Source organism: Labrus mixtus, chromosome 13, assembly GCF_963584025.1.
Source record: "Labrus mixtus chromosome 13, fLabMix1.1, whole genome shotgun sequence".
In the NCBI taxonomy this organism is placed as follows: Eukaryota; Metazoa; Chordata; class Actinopteri; order Labriformes; family Labridae; genus Labrus; species Labrus mixtus.
In genome coordinates this window covers 4629226-4648922 of record NC_083624.1, presented here as the reverse complement: position 1 = coordinate 4648922, position 19697 = coordinate 4629226, and the positions used below count along the sequence as shown (strand labels likewise).

Here is a 19697-nt window from a genome sequence, read left to right as displayed (position 1 = left end):
CACGTGACATTCAAAGAATAACAAGCGTAATTTTGTCTACAAGATTTATTACAACATTGAAACCAAATATAGTTTGGATTCAGCTCCTGCACATTCGTCCAATACAATGTCTAAGAAAACATTTTGAGCAAAAAATGTTTAAAAAGACGTACAAATATGAACAAAAAGGGGAAATAAAACTACAAGGCTATCAAGTTTGACCCTCTCTTGAGAAGTAGGCAACATTAGTGGAGGATATTGTAACGTCTCTTTATTTAGCAGGTTTTACTGTTAGGGGTAGATTGGTACATGTTCTAATGTGTGTGCACCCCTGTGAGCTTTTCAAATATGGACGGATAAATAGTAATGCCAAAAAGATGAAAGACCTTAATGCCAAATCAGATCGATGTCTGATAGTCTGTTAACCCGATTCGGTCTGATTCTGTAAACTTGAGCAGGTTTAAAGAATCAGTCACCATCACTGTGTCCCAATATGAGTTTTGATTGTTTTGCAACAAAAAGACAGATTTTCAAAGGAAATAGAAACATACAGCAGTTTATGTTAGTTAAAAAGAGCAGGGGATGATCCTATCATCATCGGTAGACATAATCACTCTACTATCTGGTGCTGGCAAACTAACTGGGGGAGGCACGGACTGACGTATTTTGTTCCAAATGTATATCCACATATGAAACAACAATGATTCATATAGACACAAAAAATGAAAATAAGGAAGGAAACTTCAGTGCACTTTATTTAAATAATTCCTATGCTGTCATTTTCCTCTGATGTCTCACTAGGAGTGAAAAGCTCAAATGCTTATTAATAGTTAATAGTGCAGTACTACCGTGTTAAAGATTTGCAATATAAACAACATAGGATCGCCAAATAATAAGTATACATTACAGCTTCTTGGTTTTCTCACTAGAGGTGTAAATATGACCAGGTGGAGGTGATGCTGGAGGTGAGTTTACGTCTGAGTTTGAATCCGATCTGAGTTTTGTTTTTTTTTCAATATGTCATTCCCAACTCTCTCTCTCTACATGATTTCTGACTCCATCCACTTTCCTGTCACCCCAATAAAATAAAAGGCACAAAATGCCCAAAGATTAATCTAAAAAAAAAAAAAAAAATGTTATTCGAGGTAGAAAAAAACACATTTGATACCCCACTAGCTAACGGCAGTGAAGTCATAACAGCATTCAACCAATGTAAAAGCAAACATTGCCTTCAGCTAGATAACATTACAGCTACTACTTTCTCACAGTATTGCATTATTTTATCTAACAGAAATGCTAGCACATATTGTAGTCAAACAGTAGCTAGTGCTTTCTCAAATATGTTACATGCCAGATTTTCTACCTTTGTATGACGTACAAAACTGGAAAACTTATTTGAGCTTCCTACCCTGTGAGGAGCATGTCATTGAAGGAAAAAATGGCCAACCTGTGTATGTGTAGAGGACTAAGTGTTCATGGGGTTCAGTAATCCAGAAAAGGAGTTTTTATGCAAGGAATAAAACAACGTTTTCGATTGGAGACCCCATCACTGAGACTTAAGTATTTGACATTAAGTGTTAAGCAAAGCAAGCAAACTAAAACTGTTTACAATCTGCTGTTCAAACAATGCTTAACTGTTCTACTCTTACATTATTTTTGTTTGTCTTTGAATTCTATGTAAAAAAGATTTAAATACAAAAAAGGCTTTAAAAAAATATCTTGCAGCTTTAAAACAATCAGTAAAAAGCCAGAGAGGGTACAAACATTGTCCGTGGGCTGTGCATGTCTATACTGGATCTACTGTTAGGACTCTTTCTAGTTGAAAGACCTCCTACCTGTTTTATTTTTAATTCATCGATAGCTTCTTCACTCACAGGAACAACAGAAACCTAATGCATGAAACAAAAACAGCATCAAATATAAAGAGAAAATCTTTTCATTTCACTCTGAAACGTCCATCACTCAGTATGAGCAGAGATTGATAAAGGCTACAGGAATGTGATGCACTGAACAGCAGAGCTTCGACGTGCGTCTATCTGTGTGCATCCAGGTTTTGTTTTCTGTAGAGGTGAAGTACTAGATCTCGGATTTCGTCCCTTTTCCTCCGCACCTGCTGCCGTGGAAACCAACGTTCTAGGTGTAGAGGGAGGTCAAAGTGCACCACGGGATCCTGGGAGAAGAAGCAGAGACACAGTTTCCCATTTCCCTTCAGAAACCTCATCATTTAGACATCACAATTTAAAAGCTGTGGCTTAAAGAGCCCATATTCTGCCCTTTTTGGGGTTCGTATATTTAATCTATGTTCCTACTTTTGTACGTTCACAATAGCTAAAGTCTGAAAAAAAGTGTCTGTTTTCATGTACTGCTCCTCCTTGCTCCCTCTACGCTCTGAGTCCGTCAGCTGCACTCTGTTGAGCCCACACTGTTAGACCCCACGTGGGCCAAGTCTGCTCTGACTGGTCTGCCGATCCGCTCTGTCGTTATTGGTCAGTTGCTCAGCACGCGTCTCGAAAATTTCAACATGAGCTGCTGGGCTTGCCACAACGAGCCAATGGGCTTAGATCAGTGATCTCACACTGACAATGACGCCGTACTGACAAAAAAATTATAATTTTAATATTACAGCGGCCATCTTTACCTTTAAAAAGCTCTCGACATACTGCAGCAGGTAGAGGCCGCAGTCACTGCTGTTGTCCTGAAGGGGAACCTGGCAGTGAGAGTTTAGCATCTGGTCAGGGCTGAAGTCCTGTGATGAACCACGACGTACCTCCCATTCTGATTGTAAGTAGCTGCGAGACAAATACCAGTGAGCTTCAAACATTTAGAGAAACACACGCTGGCAGAAACAGAAAGATGAAGTGTCATACTTACTCCCTTAAGAGTTTAAAGACTCGCTCGTGAAGAGAAAGTTTGAGAGAATCCATGATGAGAATACACGGCCTACAGAGATAAGCACATCAGTTATTAATGTTTGAATCCACATGAACATGCAAATACAACAATGTTGTTAGATGAAGGTTGTACAATCTGAATATTTTCTTAAATATGTGGGGTTTTTTTTTAAACTATCCAAATGCCGGTTCTAATAAAGTAAATTTTAAGACGTAATAATAATTTTTAAAAAAATAATAATTTATACTTTATTTATCCCACGAGGGGAAATTCGTTTTTACATCCTGTCTAGTGAACATGCTACACACACATAGGCTGAAATACACACACACATGCAAAAACAGAATCCTATGGACATGAACTAATGGAGAGGTGTCAGAGTGAGGGGGGCTGCCCACAGTGGGCGCTCCTGAGCTGGTGGGGGGGGGGGGGGGGGGGGGTTCGGTGCCTTGCTCAAGGGCACCTCGGCATTTCTCAGGAAGTGGACTGGCACCTCTCCAGCTACCAGACCAATTTCCGGACTTGGTCCGTGCCGGGACTTGAACCGGTGACCCTCCGGTTCCCAACACAAGTCCCTACAAACTGAGCTACTGTCGCCCCATGACCCATAGATCCATGACTTTGGAGATTTGATGTGAAAAACTAAACTTTCCATTCATATATATTTATATTAATGATATTCTGTATGAGACAGTAGCTGCTCCAGATAAACAGTAACTCTGTGGACCCACACACTCACCTCTTGCAAACTGTTTTTCTCTGGCAGGTCTGCTCTGTGCAGTCCTACAAACGAAGAATAAAATAAGGTGAGCACATTTTGAAGAACTCTTTATATCATAATATTTGTGATATAACTCTTTCTTACCACTGGACCAGGTGCTGGATCTTTGGTGGATTCTCCTGGAGCTTTTTCTAAAATACATGAAACCAGTCATTACCTACGGCTCTGCAATCACGTCATAAATTAAGTGGATAACCTATGCATTAAAAAAAAAAAGCTATTTTCAAACATACCCGTCCCTGTGTCCACGTTGTCATTCTTTTCTAGTGTAGAAGGAACCTCTGTGTTATCATTCGGGCTTTTCGATCCTTGAGCCGGCTCTTGTTCCTGTAAATCTTTGGTTACGTCGTTGCTACTCCCATTATTTGAGTTTTTACTGTTCCAGGCCTCGAGTGTTGGCTCCTTCATTCCAGGAAAGCAAATGACGACTAAATACCAATGAGCTCTAAACAGACAGAAGAGCAATGTGACATGATGTGTGATTCTTGAAAAAAAAACAAAAAAAAACCTCTGAACATTACATCTCTCTTTTTTTCTGTATTTCACTCACTCCTGATTGACAGGCACAAACAGGAAGTCCTTTTCGAAGATGTCCACATGGCGGGTCCATGTTTTCACCCGTTGGTGCCGCTTCTGTCTCTGACAGCTGGGTACACAAAAAAACAAATGTAGTTGTGGGTGTTAAAATGTATACAGGATCTCATCTAAACTTAAACACCATAAAGCTTCAGTAAGCAACATTATTTCATTAGAATCTCCGGTTAACTTAGCATATTCTAGCATAGCATACATTGTTTAATGTTACATGTTTAATTTTAATATTTTATTGTTTGCATTCATTGTGGACAGCAAAGAAATCATTTCATTGTACAGGGAAACATGTTTCCTACTGTGCACATGACAATAAACATTTTGAATCTTTGAATCTTGAATATTTTGATTATTGCATATCACTGACAATGTAAGGGTTAAAATGTATTTTAAATAAATGTGGACCTGATCTGTGTCTGTGAACATCCGCCTCTTTGGATTTATTGTATAAAATAATTATCCAGTCTGAATCAAAGAACCAATCAAGGTCAGCTTGCACATAACTAGCCGACCATCTGTACAAACTAGAATCGTCATTCTATGTTAATTCTGTCTGCAGCTATCTCTCTTTCTCTAACCTGCTCTCTCTCTCTCTCTCTTTCTCTCCCTCGGTTATGACACCTGTTGTTATACTTTAACATTATTTATGGTACAAAGATCAACTGTCCGTGTTCCTGTCCTGTACGACATAACTATAAGACTTTTGAACACAAAAATAATCCCTCCATTCCCCCCCAAACAGGACTACCTCACTGGACTGTAAAATACAATATAACATACATCACAAACATGCAATATATTTATCTGTATAGAAATGTTATACATAGCTTTTCTTTTTATATCTATTTATATCTGCACCTTATTTTTCTATGTAAATACTTGCTGCTGTTTTTATCCTGCACTACAACAAGCCAAATGCAACAAAATGTTGTTCTTATCTGCACTGTGAAGTACAAGTTTGAATGACAATAAAGAAAGTTCGGTGCATCATGTGGTGGGAGGGGCTTAGCTGAGTGGTACAAGGTTGCTAAGGGAGAGGAAGGTTTTTTTTTCCGTGGGATGTTCACGTTGCCTACTGCCACTTTAAGTTGTGTCTAAACAAACGAATATGAACAAGATAGAAAACAGTGTACAATTATTTTTTATCACTTCTTACGTCTCATTGGTGTTTCCTTCACTGGCATTGTCTCTCCGCGTTAGCTGCTTGAAGAAGAAGCTGCTGAAGATGTGGCAGCGTTCGGCCAAAGCCTCCGAGGAGTTCTGGAGGAGATATCTAGTTGCAAAAAAAAAAAAAACATCCACAGAATTCATTTAAAACTTCGTCTCTTCTCCACCAACTTATGCGGAACCAAAAGTACCAGAGTCAGGAAGCCTTTTGTTTAAAAAAGGTGCAACTTACTTGAGGTAAAAATCTATGATGACATCGTTGAGGAACTGCCCACTGTCAAGACACTGCAGGTCTTCCATTGTCACAGTGATTCCTCCTTTTAATGGCGGAGGAGGAAACTGGATCAACCTACACAGAGGCGGGAGAAAGAGTGAGCTGGGTGACAATAACAGGAGCTAAAAGTCTGACCCTGCAAAGAGGTACAGTAGATTCTGAACCTCTGAAAGGGGCTGAGAGTATAGGCAAGAATCTGATAACAGGAACATGAAGAAACGGGGATTAGGATTTAATATAATGCTACTAAGTCACTGAGGGAATACTTTAGGGGTTCATAAAAAAAGGAAACCATTGTGAAAAAACCTTTCCTCTGAAAAAGTATTTTCGAGATCAATTCTCAATTTTTTTTGGGAGATTAATTTCTGGGCTTTTGTCCTTATTTGATAGGACAGTGGATAGAGTAGGCAATCAGGCGAGAGTGGGGAATGACATGCAGGAAAGGAGCTGCAGGTTGGACCTGAACCTGGGGCCGCCCGCCTGGAGGACCCGGCCTCCGCACATGGGGTGTGACCCAAACGCTAGGCCAACTGCACACCGTCAATACTCAATTTTCAACAGTGGATGCAGTCAATGTCTTGCAGCTGTTGTCACAGTTTGGTGAAGGTTTTAGTACCAGAGTATTTCCTGGAGTCTGCTTGCACAACATACGAGATGGATCTCACTGAGGTCCATGTCATGACAGTTGTCAGAAAATACTTTTAGTCTAGATTTGAGAGTGGAAATCCAAAACCTTATATCGCTGCATTCCTATTTTCTCTTATTTTTGCACTCTTCAGATTGAACTGGCTAAAATAATTTTCATGGGGAAGCTTTATCCCTGCTGTGCTTTCATGAGAAGATACATACAGAGTATTGAAGGGTTTATACCTGTGAGCGAGGCCTTGATGTTTATATTTAGTCCAGCTGCGGTCTGGTCTACACAGAGACACGGAGTAGGATCCTGAGGTTCTACGATGGCACAGTGTGTATACAGGAGTGTTGTCCTTTTTTAACCTCTGTGGGAGGAAATGTATTCAATACGAGGAAAAACTTCACATGGTAATATTTCAGCTGCCAGTGTTTCAGAATCAAAACAAAGATGTATTTATTCAGACTTTCCTACACTTGTTTCTCCTGTTCTTGTTAATTAGCATGATTTAACTTTCCTGGCACAACAAATGACTCAACTACAGCAAAGACATAACTCATTTTTTTTAACCAAATGCATACCTGATGAGGTAAGAACTGCTTCTTTTAAGAAGCCAAAAAGGTTGAAAAAAAAAAAAACTCACCTCAGAGGTGGGTGTTGACTCTTGATTCCCAGTGTCCCCGACTGTTGTTGTTTCCAGGTCTGGTACTTTCTCTTTCTCTGTCTCTTTCTGGGCTGCGTCCTCAAACTGCATGAGTGGTGAAGTGTTTTCAACTGCATCAGAATGTGAACCATCGCTGTCTGTGTCGAGGCCATGGTCGGCGTTCTCCAGACCAAGCAGAGAGAGCAGGGCAGAGTCACGGCCGGTCTCTCTTATCAGCTCTATGCTTTCACCCAGAGTCAAAGCAGGAGGGTGCACGCCTTCCCTGGTGATGCTGTCTGCACTCAGTCTTTCATCAGTAAGACCCTTGACGCAGTCCATTTCCAGGAAAGAGCGCAATAAAGCCCCCTTGATTCCCTCCAGAGGATCTGTTAGCGTCAACAGGATGAAGGGGCTCGCCTTGTCTATTAAAAAAAGAAGAAGAGATCTTAATATTCTCCATGAATATACCCATTAAGAATATTTTAAACATATGGAGCAATTCTGTAAACAATAGACAAAAACATGAAACACACAAAAAAAAAAGAATAAAAAGTGAAACATTAAAACTGAAATTAGTAGTAGAAATGTGTTCTTCTGACAAGCAGCGTCTAGGACAGCTCATAAGGGACATCTTAGGCAATGAAAAACAAATAACAAACCAGCGAGGGGAGGGGGTTAATAATCAGAGAATAAATGAAGAATTTCCCCGGGATTTAAGTCTCAATTTTGCAAGCAGAGAGTTGTATTTTCTCTGAGATGGAAGTGATGAAACTCTGAGAGAAACTCATGAAGTTGAGAGACAAACACTTAAATATTCTCTGAGATTTTAACAATACTCATCCGTGTAAAAACAAAATCATAAACGTTGACATTAGAGTCACAAACTGACAAAAAGCACTCAGAAAATGGTTGAGGTTGTGTTTGGTTTTTTTTGTCGAGGAAGCACATGTGTTCACTTTGGTGTGTTTATCCGGGGAGATACGAATGACAGAAAGAACGCCAGCCTTCTCACCAGTGTTTATGAAGTCTTGCTTGACGTACAGGTCGACGAGGTACCGCTGTACAGCAGCAGCACCGGAGTCTGACACACAAAACAGAAGGGCAGCAGGGAAGGCTTCTTCACTTCTGAAGCAAAGCCCCTCAGCTTCAAGTTCTTGGTGCTCCCAAACGCTGTACCTCCTCAGCTCCTTACGCTGAAAGGTTAACATCACATCCACCTCTTCACTGGGGTCTGGGGACAAAAAAGATGCTGGGTTAGCTTAGCAGCTGAGAGATGTGGTATGAAACGATCAACACTGTGGCTTTTTTATCTAACTAAATTAATAGAAAGCGTAAAAAACAAAGTCAGAGGCATCTACAACAGACTTGTGATGTTCCAGTTATCAATCTGCAGTTCACTAAAATCCAGATTGAAGCTAGAGCATACCAAACCAATTGGTGTACATCCTGCAGACATTTTTCTTTTAAGATCAGTAAATCCCAGTGCACGCTAGGAAAGTCTAAATTTAAGGACATAGAGGAAGAGGCAGAGGAAGCCATGATGCATAGAGAGTTATGACTGAAGTCATGAATGAAGACTCGTTGGGCCTCAGATGTTCAGCAGTGAATGTTTACTATGTGAAGAGTTGAAGTTAAGCCCGTTTGGTTGATTGACTGATTCAATGATTAAATGACTGAACGATTGACTTACTGATTGTCAGACCGACAGATTGATTGGCTTTACTGTTCACCTTAGTTGGAATTTGTGTTTGGCTACTCCTTCATCTCTATTTAGCGAGCTGATATTTGCCAAATAGCACGAGTTATATCCGAGGCTTCTAGGAATGTCAGTGTACGTCACCTCATAGTTCAAATCACGAGTGTCTGTTCAAATAATTTTCAGCCCAATTTAATATTCATTCAAATCATGAAAGAAAAACTATGTCATAAATGTCTGCAGAGCTCCAGTTGACAGGGAATATTAATGATTTAGCTGCTAGTTAGCTCGTGTTTAATGGTGTTGCAGACTGTGAGTGTGCGAGAGAGACAGAGAAGGAGAACGTTTTTGCCGGTATGTGTAGCCCAGATGAGCCGGCCCGTGCACATGAGAACGACTGAAACATATCAGTGGGATCCTGATTGTAATCGCACCGTGTGAGCTCTCAGGCCGTGTCTGACAATCTGGTCGTACGACTTTTAAACAATCGTACAGTGCCACGCATGGCTTAAACTATTTTCATCCAAATGTTCATGATTTGTTTTTCAGAGAGTAGCTTGTACAAACATATATCTTCACGATACTGTTGCTCGATCAGTCTTAGAATATTTAATTAAACTACTAAAGCTAGCTGTTATGTTTGACAAACATATTTCTTACACATGTCAAAGATCAAACCTCAAAGAACAACCAGCTTAGATCCCAGAGATGGGGGGGGGTTCACAGGCTGGAGGTGAGAGTGCACCAGAGCCTTGAGGGCCTAATCCAGGAACACACGGACAAACACACACACACTCACACTCACACACACTTTGGTATCTTAAATAGACCAGTAATCTGGTCGTGGATGGTGTGCAGACTGCATCACCAAAACAAGATGGGATGGCTTTGTCTTGGGTCGGAGTAAATACAACCCAGACAAAAAGGTCAAAGGCAGGCCAATGGCGCTCCACAAACAATGTGATATATAGTTCACGGTACTGTTCACAACATTACCTGTCAGGGGGATGAGGATATCTTCTTCTGTTATCTGTGAAACGATATATTATATGTCATGACAGAGATATTCATAGAGTATGAGATATGTGACAAAACGTGCGTGTCTGTGGTTTATTCAGCTTACCATGATGTCTCCAACCGCTTTCCCGCTGTAACCTCCACAGTGCAGGGTGGAGAAGGCCAGACTCATGAGGGTGAGGGAGATGTCCTGACTGGGGATGAGAGAGACTGAACCAGGATCTTCTACAATTACACTCACCACCTGCTACACACACACAGACAGGTCAGCATAATAAGAACGGTAAACATAACTAATACACAATAACAGTACGACGACACAATAACCTCTATACTACAGTGATGACAAGCAGATCCAGAAATAAGGTGGAAACCAAAACGGGAACTATAATATTATTTGGGCCATTTCAAAGACACAATTTGTAATATTTGAAAATTCTTTACTGTGGTGCCATCTAGTGGTAGCGACAAGAATTACAATTTAGGTGACAGCACTGCACATGGCTGCTTATTTATTAAAGCATCGCTCTCTCTGAACAGTATCTTGATGGAGGCAGAAATAATGTGAACAATTATGTTTGTTACAGCAGGTAACTTTAATCCCAGACTGAAGCTTGTATGAACCTCTTAACTCGAGTGTCTTCGATTATGTCTCCAACATGGTATTTTCTACAGTTTTTGAAAAACATCAAGTGATTAAACCTTGTGCTATAATCATAGGTTTGCCTGGGCTAAGTCCTGTTAACATCCAGGCACATAACAATAATAACTCGGATTTATATAGCGCCTTTCAAGGAACCCAAGGACGCTTAAGAACCCAAGGAAATGTATTTTTGTGGTCATCAGATGGACAAGACACTTTTGCTGGGGCTAAATTTCATGTTTTTATGCTATCACTAAAACAGTATCTTAGATTTTTTTTTGCCTTTGCATAAAACCTATAGTATATGAAACACATACTTTACTTTTATATGTTACATTATGCAATCTATGGCTGCGTATATATCCCACAATGCAATGCAGAAATGACACAAAAAAAACAGCAGACAATAGCTTAAAGTTATTGAATATAGTCCATCATGCTCTGATCTAATTTTAAGTGTAAGGTTTCATTTATTTGACACGATACATTTCTTCCTTATTTCTTTATAGCGTCATTAAAGAAACACAGGGCGGCTACAGGCTACCACCATAACATGTTACCAGCCAGGATGCTCACAGCAAGTGAACATGACCCGCTGTACAAAATATGTTGAACCGTTCTGCACATATGATGCAGAACAAAGTTTTATGATGAATGAAAGTGAATTCCTGAACACATTCTACAAACCTGTATGTGTGGTAAATCAGGAGCTTCTTGTTGTTCGGCCACATCTTCATGTGAGGTCTGTTCCTGTTCAGCCGAGTCTTCTGCAGCGACCGGTGTGTTCACCGCCGAGCCGCAGCGCTGACGAACCTCACCGCTCTCCTCATCGTCACTAGACAGCACAACTGAAACGCAGACAAGAGGAGCACATCAGGTCCGGTGTGATTTTAACTTTTGGAATCATGTTATGTTTTTTTTTATTTAGACACAACCCACACACTACCAAGAACGTGCATGTCCTTAATTGATACAGCATGAAAAGAGGTATAATGGGCTTTGAAGGCAAGCGAGGACAGTAGTAATCCTGCAAAAGACAATCGAGTAGTCTCTAAAGAGGACACACAGTAAGAATTTAGATGAAGGACACCCCCCCACCGCCAGCCAAAACAAACGGCGCACAACAAACTAACACCACTTAAGAAAGATGCAGTCGAGGGCAAAAAAAAGACCCTGGAGCCAAGTGGCTGAGCAAATCCACTCAGTGCTGGTTAATGAGGTCAGACAAAGAGGTGTTTTGGTCTAACTTCTGCCAAGGAGCTTTCATTTATGTTTTACCCTTTGTTGTTCTGTTTGTCCTCATGTATGTTTCTTGGAAAGATTACTGAACAGCTGATCTAATAGACTTGAAACTTCCTGAAAAGGGTGAAGAACGGGCCAAAGAGGAACCTGTTAAATGTTAAACACTCATTAACAAGACTGAATTAAAGATACCGATGTTGATATTGTGGAGAGTCAGACATGTGAAAATAAAAACACGAGCAGTTGTGGCACAGTTTTTTCATCCAACAAGAATACAATTGAAGTGTGACTCTCTAAATGTCAAATAAAAGACCATCAAAGCTGGGCCAGTGTTATCTGCTGGAGGATTAATCGGTCGGGCTCTAGCCAAAACCTCTGATGCGAAAAGAATTTGAACAATAAGGTAAGAAAAACAGCAAAAAAGCAGCACACTCGATAAATAAATAAAGTTTCAGGTGCACGACCGCAACAACACTTATAAAGACAGAGACAGAGAAAAGTCAGCACACTGAATGTCCTTCATCAGCGGTGGCTAGTGCTGAAACTCGTCCGTTGTTGTTTTGTAAGCTGCTCTTAGCCAGATAAAAGAAACTTAAAGGACATTTAGTGTGCTGACTTTTCCGTCTCTTTTTAAATCAACAAGGTAAGGACATTGAAAAGGAGCGACCAGATTTCAAAGAAGAGCCTCCTGCGAGTGTGTACTCACTGGGTTCAGATGTGGGGACTTGGGATGATGTGTCCTGGTTTATGGCAACATTTAAGTCTCCAGCCTTCAAATGAAGACTCACGACTGGGAGCACAAATTCTCTCTGATCAGCTGCTCCCACTGTGAACTGAACGATGGTTTGATCCAGGCTCTCCAAATCGCCGTACTCTCCACTTCCTTCTTCTTCCAGACAGACTTGTGAAGTGGCCGTCTCTTGACCTCGTCTATCTTCTCCAGAGAGGCGTAGCACACTTTCGCGGTTGCGTTTAGGACTGACTGTTCCATTGCACTGGGACAACGCTTCCTTTCTTTTCCTCTTCTGTTTGGAAGACGCAGAATATACAACTCAAATTTAGCGTGGATTATTTGAAACGCGGGGCTAACAAGAAAAGTTGCAGGCATGTTTACATAACACACAGTGTTTATCTGGACTTGCTTATGGATTTGATTTCAATCTCGATGCTCACCGCACTGTTGTGTTGTACTTCTTTTTCTGGACCGCTCAACCTCTCCTTGATGCTAGCGGGGGAAAACTCATCACAACTTCCTGTGTCGTCTGCAGGCTTCCAGCTTACCGACAACCCGCAATCTGTACGAGAGAGAGAAACAATTACCCATCAAGCTGAAAGAAGCACACACAGTAAACCCTGACAAACCAGAACACTTCTACTACTAAGAGAAACTACAAAAAGATGTGGCTTCATTTTTAACTGAGATTATCTTGCAAAGGGTAAACTGAGTAAACTATACTGAGTTTTATTTTACACAAGTATAACGTTCAGTATCCATCCCATTGGAAGAAAGAAGACATCTTAAAGAGGTCATATTATGCCCTTTTTGGGGTTCGTATATTTAATCTATGTACCTACTTTTGTACGTTCACAATAGCTAAAGTTCGAAAAAAGTGTCTGTTTTCATGTGCTGCTCCTCCTTGCTCCCTCTACGCTCTGAGTCCGTCAGCTACACTCTGTTGAGCCCACACTGTTAGACCCCACGTGGGCCAAGTCTGCTCTGATTGGTCTGCCGATCCGCTCTGTCGTTATTGGTCAGTTGCTCAGCACGCTTCTCGGAAATTACAACATGAGCTGCAGGGCTTGCCACAACGAGCCAATGGGCTTAGATCAGTGATCTCACACTGACAATGATGTCGCACTGACACATTTTTATCGAGGGGGGCTAGAACCGAGCGTTACATGCAGCTAATGCTACAGCTAACAGGAGGACGTAGGAGAAGCCGAGTTTCCGCAGACTTTGAATTTTTGCACATAGATGTGCCTAAACATGCACAGGACACATGGAAAAGACACTAAAGAGCATATAAAACCAGAAAAAGCAGAATATGGGACATTTAAAGACGGTTTGGAGGAAGCATCACCGTGCCAACACGCTGACATGCTGTGAGTGAAAAGTCAAGGCGCCTGTAATGCACCCTTACATGCCTATAACAAATGTTTCTAGACTTTAAAGGCCTTCACTGTTACATTGAATTTGCAACTTCAAATGAAAAATATAAAGTTTGGTAAAAAGGAAAAAACTTTTCAAGTCTTCACCCTTGGCAGAAAAGCAGCATTACTCTTTCATGACTTTGTACCAACTCTATCAAGGCTTCAACTAAAATTATGATGCTATAACGCTGTATAAAAAAACAATAATAAAAACAATATCTTCAGTAGCAGAGAGAGATTTAATCAACAATTGTGCTTGTATTTCTCCGTGTTTGTTTACACACCTACAACTTCAGCAAACTTGTAGTCCTCTCCGTTGTTCTTGCCAATGATCACGTCCTCCACGTCTTCGTTGTCTTCTCCGTCCTCTTCTTCCTCTTCAGCGTTTTGTAACCTTCTCCTGACTTTTGACCTGAAAATGTGGAAGAAAAACACAAATATCTTATTTAGAAAAAACTCATTTACAGTAAACCCACATGAAGGAGTTAAAAAATGAAGATTTTACAGAAGAAAAACAAATATACAAACACATATCTGACTCAACATTTTAGTGTGTCACTATGCCAAATAAAAAACACTTAGTTTTCTGCTTGGAAAATAAGCAGAGCCAAAGATTTAGTCAGCTGAGCCAAACGCCATTAAAAAGTCATTTCTCCTTCAACAACAAATAGACTAAATGACTCTTATAAACAAAGCCTCCTACTGGTTTTGTGGCTTTTCCGATTCATTATTCACAGGTCTATGAGAAAACATCCACACTAAGCTGACTCGGTAACTTTACTAGAACAGCAGCATTTGTGAGCCAAAAGTGCGAGCCCACACAGAAAGGAAGCAAACAGAGTTTTCATAGTAAGTTGTATTTTCTGACTCATCATTTATAGTGAGGCACTTAAAAGTTACACGTCCCTCTTTCTCTTCTGCAGCTGTCAGCCTCTGGGAGTTTATGTTATTGCAGAGTTGCTGCAGCTGCACAATAAGAAAGACGATCTGTACAGAAGCCAAAGGAGGAACTGGCAGCCACTTGGCAATATGTCTTAAAAATATGTCTGATAGTTATGACTAGTGGTGCAACTGATCAAAGTTATTAGTGATACATTCAGATCGCATGTGATCTGTGGATCGATGGAAAATTGGTCTTCATAAAATGAAATAAATGTACTGCTGCTAAATCCCTGTGCAGAGTCTCAGTGAGAAGATGACAGTAGTGCATGTAGGCGCCATGGAGAGCCATTGTAGAAACAGGAAGAAAATTCAGTCTTTGTGAAAAGTACTTTAAAGCAATTTTTCAAACTTTCATCAAAATAAAAGGGTTGTAAAGTCTTGATATTTTGTTGTGTGCTTTCTGTAAACTGTGCTTTGACTGTTAACTCTCACTGTAGCTGTTTTCACTTATACACTCCTGTCAATATCTTGATCATTTCAGGCTGTTTTTGTAAACACATACAGCTACTCCTGGAGGAGTTTTCTGCAAGTGTGAAAGCCCTAAGTGTCTTTATCATGATAGTGTCAGCTGGTGGTTGCGTGAGAAAACAGTCAGTAGCTTAATCAGTGAGGTTATCCTGCAGCCTTCTTTATCTGTAAACTTAGCCAATCAAACTCTAACAGAGCGCTGTGTTCGGCTCCAAAATACTGAAGATATAGTCCCTCAACGCATGCTTTTGTCTGACCCACGCAACACGAGATACAGATGCATCCTGGGCAACGACACGCACATCTGCTTAATGAATGGTGTGTGTATGTTACGTATTCAACATAGTCAAAGCTCATTTATTTTGTGGATTACAGCAAACGTGTTTTTCACAGAAAGATTTCTATTTGTGATGTTAATTTCTTTGTTTGGGGGTAACAAATACTGTTATTAAAACGATGCAGCTTTTAATACAAGAGCCTGTTGCTCTGAGATTATTTTAAATACCGATCCAATCGGTGACATATCATTTTTAACAGTGTATTCCTACCTATTAGAGGATGAGGAGGGGGTCTTCTGGTTGCATTTAGGGGTTACACTCTTGTTTTTACCAGTCCTGGCCTCAGTCTGACTGGACCTGGTTTCTCTGCAGATCATGGTTTCCTCTCTGCTCCCTCCGCTCTCTCTCCCTGTACTTGACAGGTGTCCGCAATTCTCCGACGCACGACTCTGTTTTATCCTTTCCAAATAATCCTTGCCGTGTTCTGTCTGTAGGACATCTGGCAGGACCAGACGGGGCTTCCTCCTAAAAGACAACACAGGGTAGAAGACATTCACAACCTTCTTTAGACGGCATCTTCTCTGCAACATTGAGCTTCCTCTGAGCAAATGTCACTCACAACATCTCTCTCATTACAGGTCAAACTTTATAAGAATCAGCTGACTGGGAGGGAGGGGTGGGCAGCGTCCATGTGCAGAGTCATGATAAGCTTCCCCCCGGTGCATAGACGCAGAGTTTCTTTTTAACTTGAACAGCTGAGCTCAAAATAAATACAGACCACACATACAAGAGACATACGCTGAAAATTTACAAATAGTTTCAATGGATTGGAGGGGGGGGGGGGTTATATTTGCTGCTTAGGACAAGAAAAATCTGAACATAAAACTCTTTCATATTACACTTGCTTAGTTGCCGACCTCATTTTGATTAAACACTTAGCAATGATAAGTCGTGCAACTGAGATGATTTCGATCTTGCATACTTATATAATTCAAGATCAATGCCTCCACATGCTGAAAATGAGTGAGGAGCGCTGACCAACGAGCAGATTATTAATGCAGACTTACTTGGCAATTAACCCCATTGTTATTGTGATTGGCAGAACAATAGTCAGCGCCTGCTTACCTGCCCATGATAGCGAGGATGTGATCGAAATTGTTGGATCCATTTTTATGCGGTGAATCCAGCTGCCTGAGTTTACAACCTGCAAACGCTGTCCAGGACACCTGTTAAGAGGGAAATATAACAGCGTGAGAATTATAATGAATTATTATAGCCCTGTTTCCACCACAAAATTTTTTTTCATGGGGTCAGACAGAGAGCAAGGATATTTGTTTTTTATACCTGTCTTTCTAACTTTCCATAGTCTGGTGAATGACATGTCATGGGAATTCTGAGTGGATTTTCCACCTACAATTCACAGGGTAGTTAGTGACCATGCTTGTAAAACATGAAGTTAATAAAACAGCCACAAGCTTACAAACTACTCATTAGCCGTGCAAAAGGAGCGAGTGCAAATAGCAAAGCATTGATGTTTAATTCATCACACTGAGGTTATTTGTCATTGTGTTAACAAGCAAGGAGATGGAGCTATTCAGCCAGCAGGTATAGAAAAAGGTGGTTGACAAGTAATGTCTTTGCAACTATTCAAATAATTGAGTCATCTTTTTCATTTAGTTTTAGGCAGATAATATAAAATCGCCTTTTTCCTATTACTAAGTAGTGTCTCCTAAACGGTAAACCTATTGTTTCTGGTTTGTCACTATTCCACAGAATTTTTTCCACAGAAGGATTTTAACTAGTAAATAATCAAAAACAAAATAATTGAATTAAAAAATACTATCATAATAACTTATTTTAGGATATAGTAACAGATTTTTATGGAAACTGAGGCATAGCAGTAGTATGGCAGCAGGTTTGTGTGGGTACAAATATCTGGATTCCTGCTACTCATGCTTCAGCTTTTTGATCCATTATATAACAACAAGGAAGTGCTTACTGATAAGAAATACATCAGCAATGTAGCAGTCAGGCGGCCTGCATGTAAGCGACCGCAGAGCAAAGCCAGATCATAGAGAACTTGCAGTCAGCGCATCATTAGCTATGTTGGCAGCAAAACAGCATATGCAGTAAATCACAAATGATGAGAGAGCAATTCAAGATGTGCACTTGTAAAGCTGACATATCAAAACAGAATATTTCACACAAACATGTTTCACATTTACCAGGTTATCCTTTTTAACATTAAAAGGAAGAGTCAAGGCTCTTCTTCGCTCCATCATGGTCGCAGATTTGGTAAGGCACAGCAAGAACTCTGCAAGAAACAAATAGAATAGAATGTCTTTATTGTCGTTATACAATTGTACAACGAAATTATTTGGCTTCACCTTAAAGTGCACACACATACAGGCATCCACAGCTAAAAACAACAAAAGAATAAAATAAAAAAAGGAACTCTCATTCAGGTAAGATGGGCAATGTATGGTAGGAGTTATTTACAGGTAGTAGCATAACAGAATATAAATAGATACTGCAGAAATATAAAATAAATATTGCACAGTATGAAATGTAAAATATTGCAGAAGTATAAAATAAATATTGCACAGATTGAAATGTAAAATATTGCAGAAATATAAAATAAATATTGCACAGTATGAAATGTAAAATATTGCAGAAATATAAAATAAATATTGCACAGATCGAAATGTAAAATATTGCAGAAATATAAAATAAATATTGCACAGATCGAAATGTAAAATTTGCAGAAATATAACATAAATATTGCACAGATCGAAATGTAAAATATTGCAGAAATATAAAATAAATATTGCCCAGTATGAAATGTAAAATATTGCAGAAATATAAAATAAATATTGCACAGTATAAAATGTAAAATATTGCAGAAATATAAAATAAATATTGCACAGATCAAAATGTAAAATATTGCAGAAATATAAATTAAATAATGCACAGTATGAAATGTAAAATATTGCAGAAATATAAAGTAAATATTGCACAGTATGAAATGTAAAACATTGCAGAAATATAAAATAAATATTGCACAGTATGAAATGTAAAATATTGCAGAAATATAAAGTAAATATTGCACAGATCGAAATGTAAAATATTGCAGAAATATAAAATAAATATTGCACAGTATGACATTTAAAATATTACAGAAATATAAAATAAATATTGCACAGTATGAAATGTAAATACAAAATACAATGTAAAACAAAAACAGCTGTCAACAAGATAATCCTCATCAACAGGAAAGACAGGTGGTAATTTAGTTGACTCATAGAATCCCTTGTAAATCACAAATATCATTAACTTTTATTTACATGAGGGTTAAAGTGACCCGTAAACTCCCAAATCTTAAAAAAAAAAAAAAACATCACATAGCTGCAGAATTAAATTATAAATTGAGAAGTGACTCATGTAAAAATAAACAACTAGCTGTCTATTTTTAAAGGATACCCCGTGCATTTAGACAATTTCAAACGCACACTTTTAACAACCACTTGTTTAATATTTTTGCAGGAGAAACAGAAAGTGAATAAATCAGCGAGCGCTAGCGTTAGCACACTGAGCTAGTCAAAGCTACCTTCTCCATGATGCCAGCTAAAGACAAGAAAGGTAATGCTTACCCTTGTTCACAGCTTCCCTCGATATAAACAGAGACTAGAGGAAGATTTTAGGCAGCTGTTTTCAGATGAACGATCTCCTCAGTAGCTTGCAAACACAACAGGAGCTCATTTTAGCTCAATTCAATTCAGTATTTTGGAGGCGCTTCGGTATTTCCTCTCAACATCCGGTGCACAGCGGAAGTGTATCAACGAAATACATCGAAGGGGGACAAGAGGAGAAACGTTGTTTCCCGGTGCAAATTTGAGGAGTGGTAACAAGGTTGTAATGTTTTTGCATTTTTCATTAGTTTTTCTTTTTATTTCGTTTTGACTTTTTGTTTTTAATTTCAGTTTAGCTTTTACTAGTTTTTAATGCTGGTTGTACGGAAGAGGATTAGGGCCACATATATAAAAAAAAAATAGAGTTCTGAATTCTGACTTTAAACTCAGAACTCATAATTCTGACTTTAAACTCATAATTCTGACTTTATTCTCAGAACTCTGACTTTAAACTCAGAATTCTGACTTTATTCTCAGAATTGTGACTTTAAACTCAGAACTCTGACTTTAAACTCAGAACTCTGACTTTAAACTCAGAACTACGGGTACCTGTAAGGACTAGTCTAGGCTAGTCACTGTGCAGGACTGAATGTTATTCATTTTGCATTTCATA

The 19697-nt window shown here is 39.4% G+C and overlaps 1 protein-coding gene across 5 annotated transcripts; it reads right to left on the bottom strand.

Annotated features, from left to right (window-relative positions):
* Positions 1–1421: 1421 nt before the first annotated feature.
* On the bottom strand, positions 1422–19207 carry senp7 (SUMO specific peptidase 7). Of its 5 annotated transcripts, none has more exons than XM_061053259.1 (23): positions 19046–19207; positions 17621–17709; positions 16740–16805; positions 16521–16624; positions 15666–15920; positions 13992–14119; positions 12730–12851; positions 12263–12581; positions 11002–11162; positions 9778–9915; positions 9651–9684; positions 7971–8189; positions 6959–7380; positions 6555–6682; positions 5643–5759; positions 5400–5516; positions 4203–4298; positions 3886–4097; positions 3737–3783; positions 3611–3654; positions 2851–2919; positions 2618–2768; positions 1422–2149 (listed from the first exon to the last, which is right to left on the bottom strand). In XM_061053259.1, the coding sequence occupies exons 2-23, from the start codon at positions 17675–17677 to the stop codon at positions 2012–2014; spliced, it is 3144 nt and encodes a 1047-aa protein (XP_060909242.1). In that variant the 5' UTR covers positions 17678–17709; positions 19046–19207; the 3' UTR covers positions 1422–2011. The 5 variants fall into 5 exon arrangements, with proteins under 5 accessions (XP_060909242.1, XP_060909240.1, XP_060909241.1 ...); XM_061053257.1 differs by having other exon boundaries at positions 1423–2149; positions 9778–9918; XM_061053258.1 differs by having other exon boundaries at positions 1423–2149; positions 9778–9918; positions 16521–16621.
* Positions 19208–19697: the final 490 nt, after the last annotated feature.

What these genes read in the sequence shown, in the direction of transcription:
- senp7 (XM_061053257.1), bottom strand. Translation starts at nt 17,677, where the DNA reads ATGATGGAGCGAAGAAGAGCCTTGACTCTTCCTTTTAATGTTAAAAAG. An exon ending in CCCTCCTCATCCTCTAATAG is followed by an intron (nt 14,120 to 15,665) that starts GTAGGAATACAC and finishes CCACATTTTCAG; the next exon opens with GTCAAAAGTCAGGAGAAGGT. An exon ending in GCAAGACTTCATAAACACTG is followed by an intron (nt 7,381 to 7,970) that starts GTGAGAAGGCTG and finishes TTTTTTTAATAG; the next exon opens with ACAAGGCGAGCCCCTTCATC.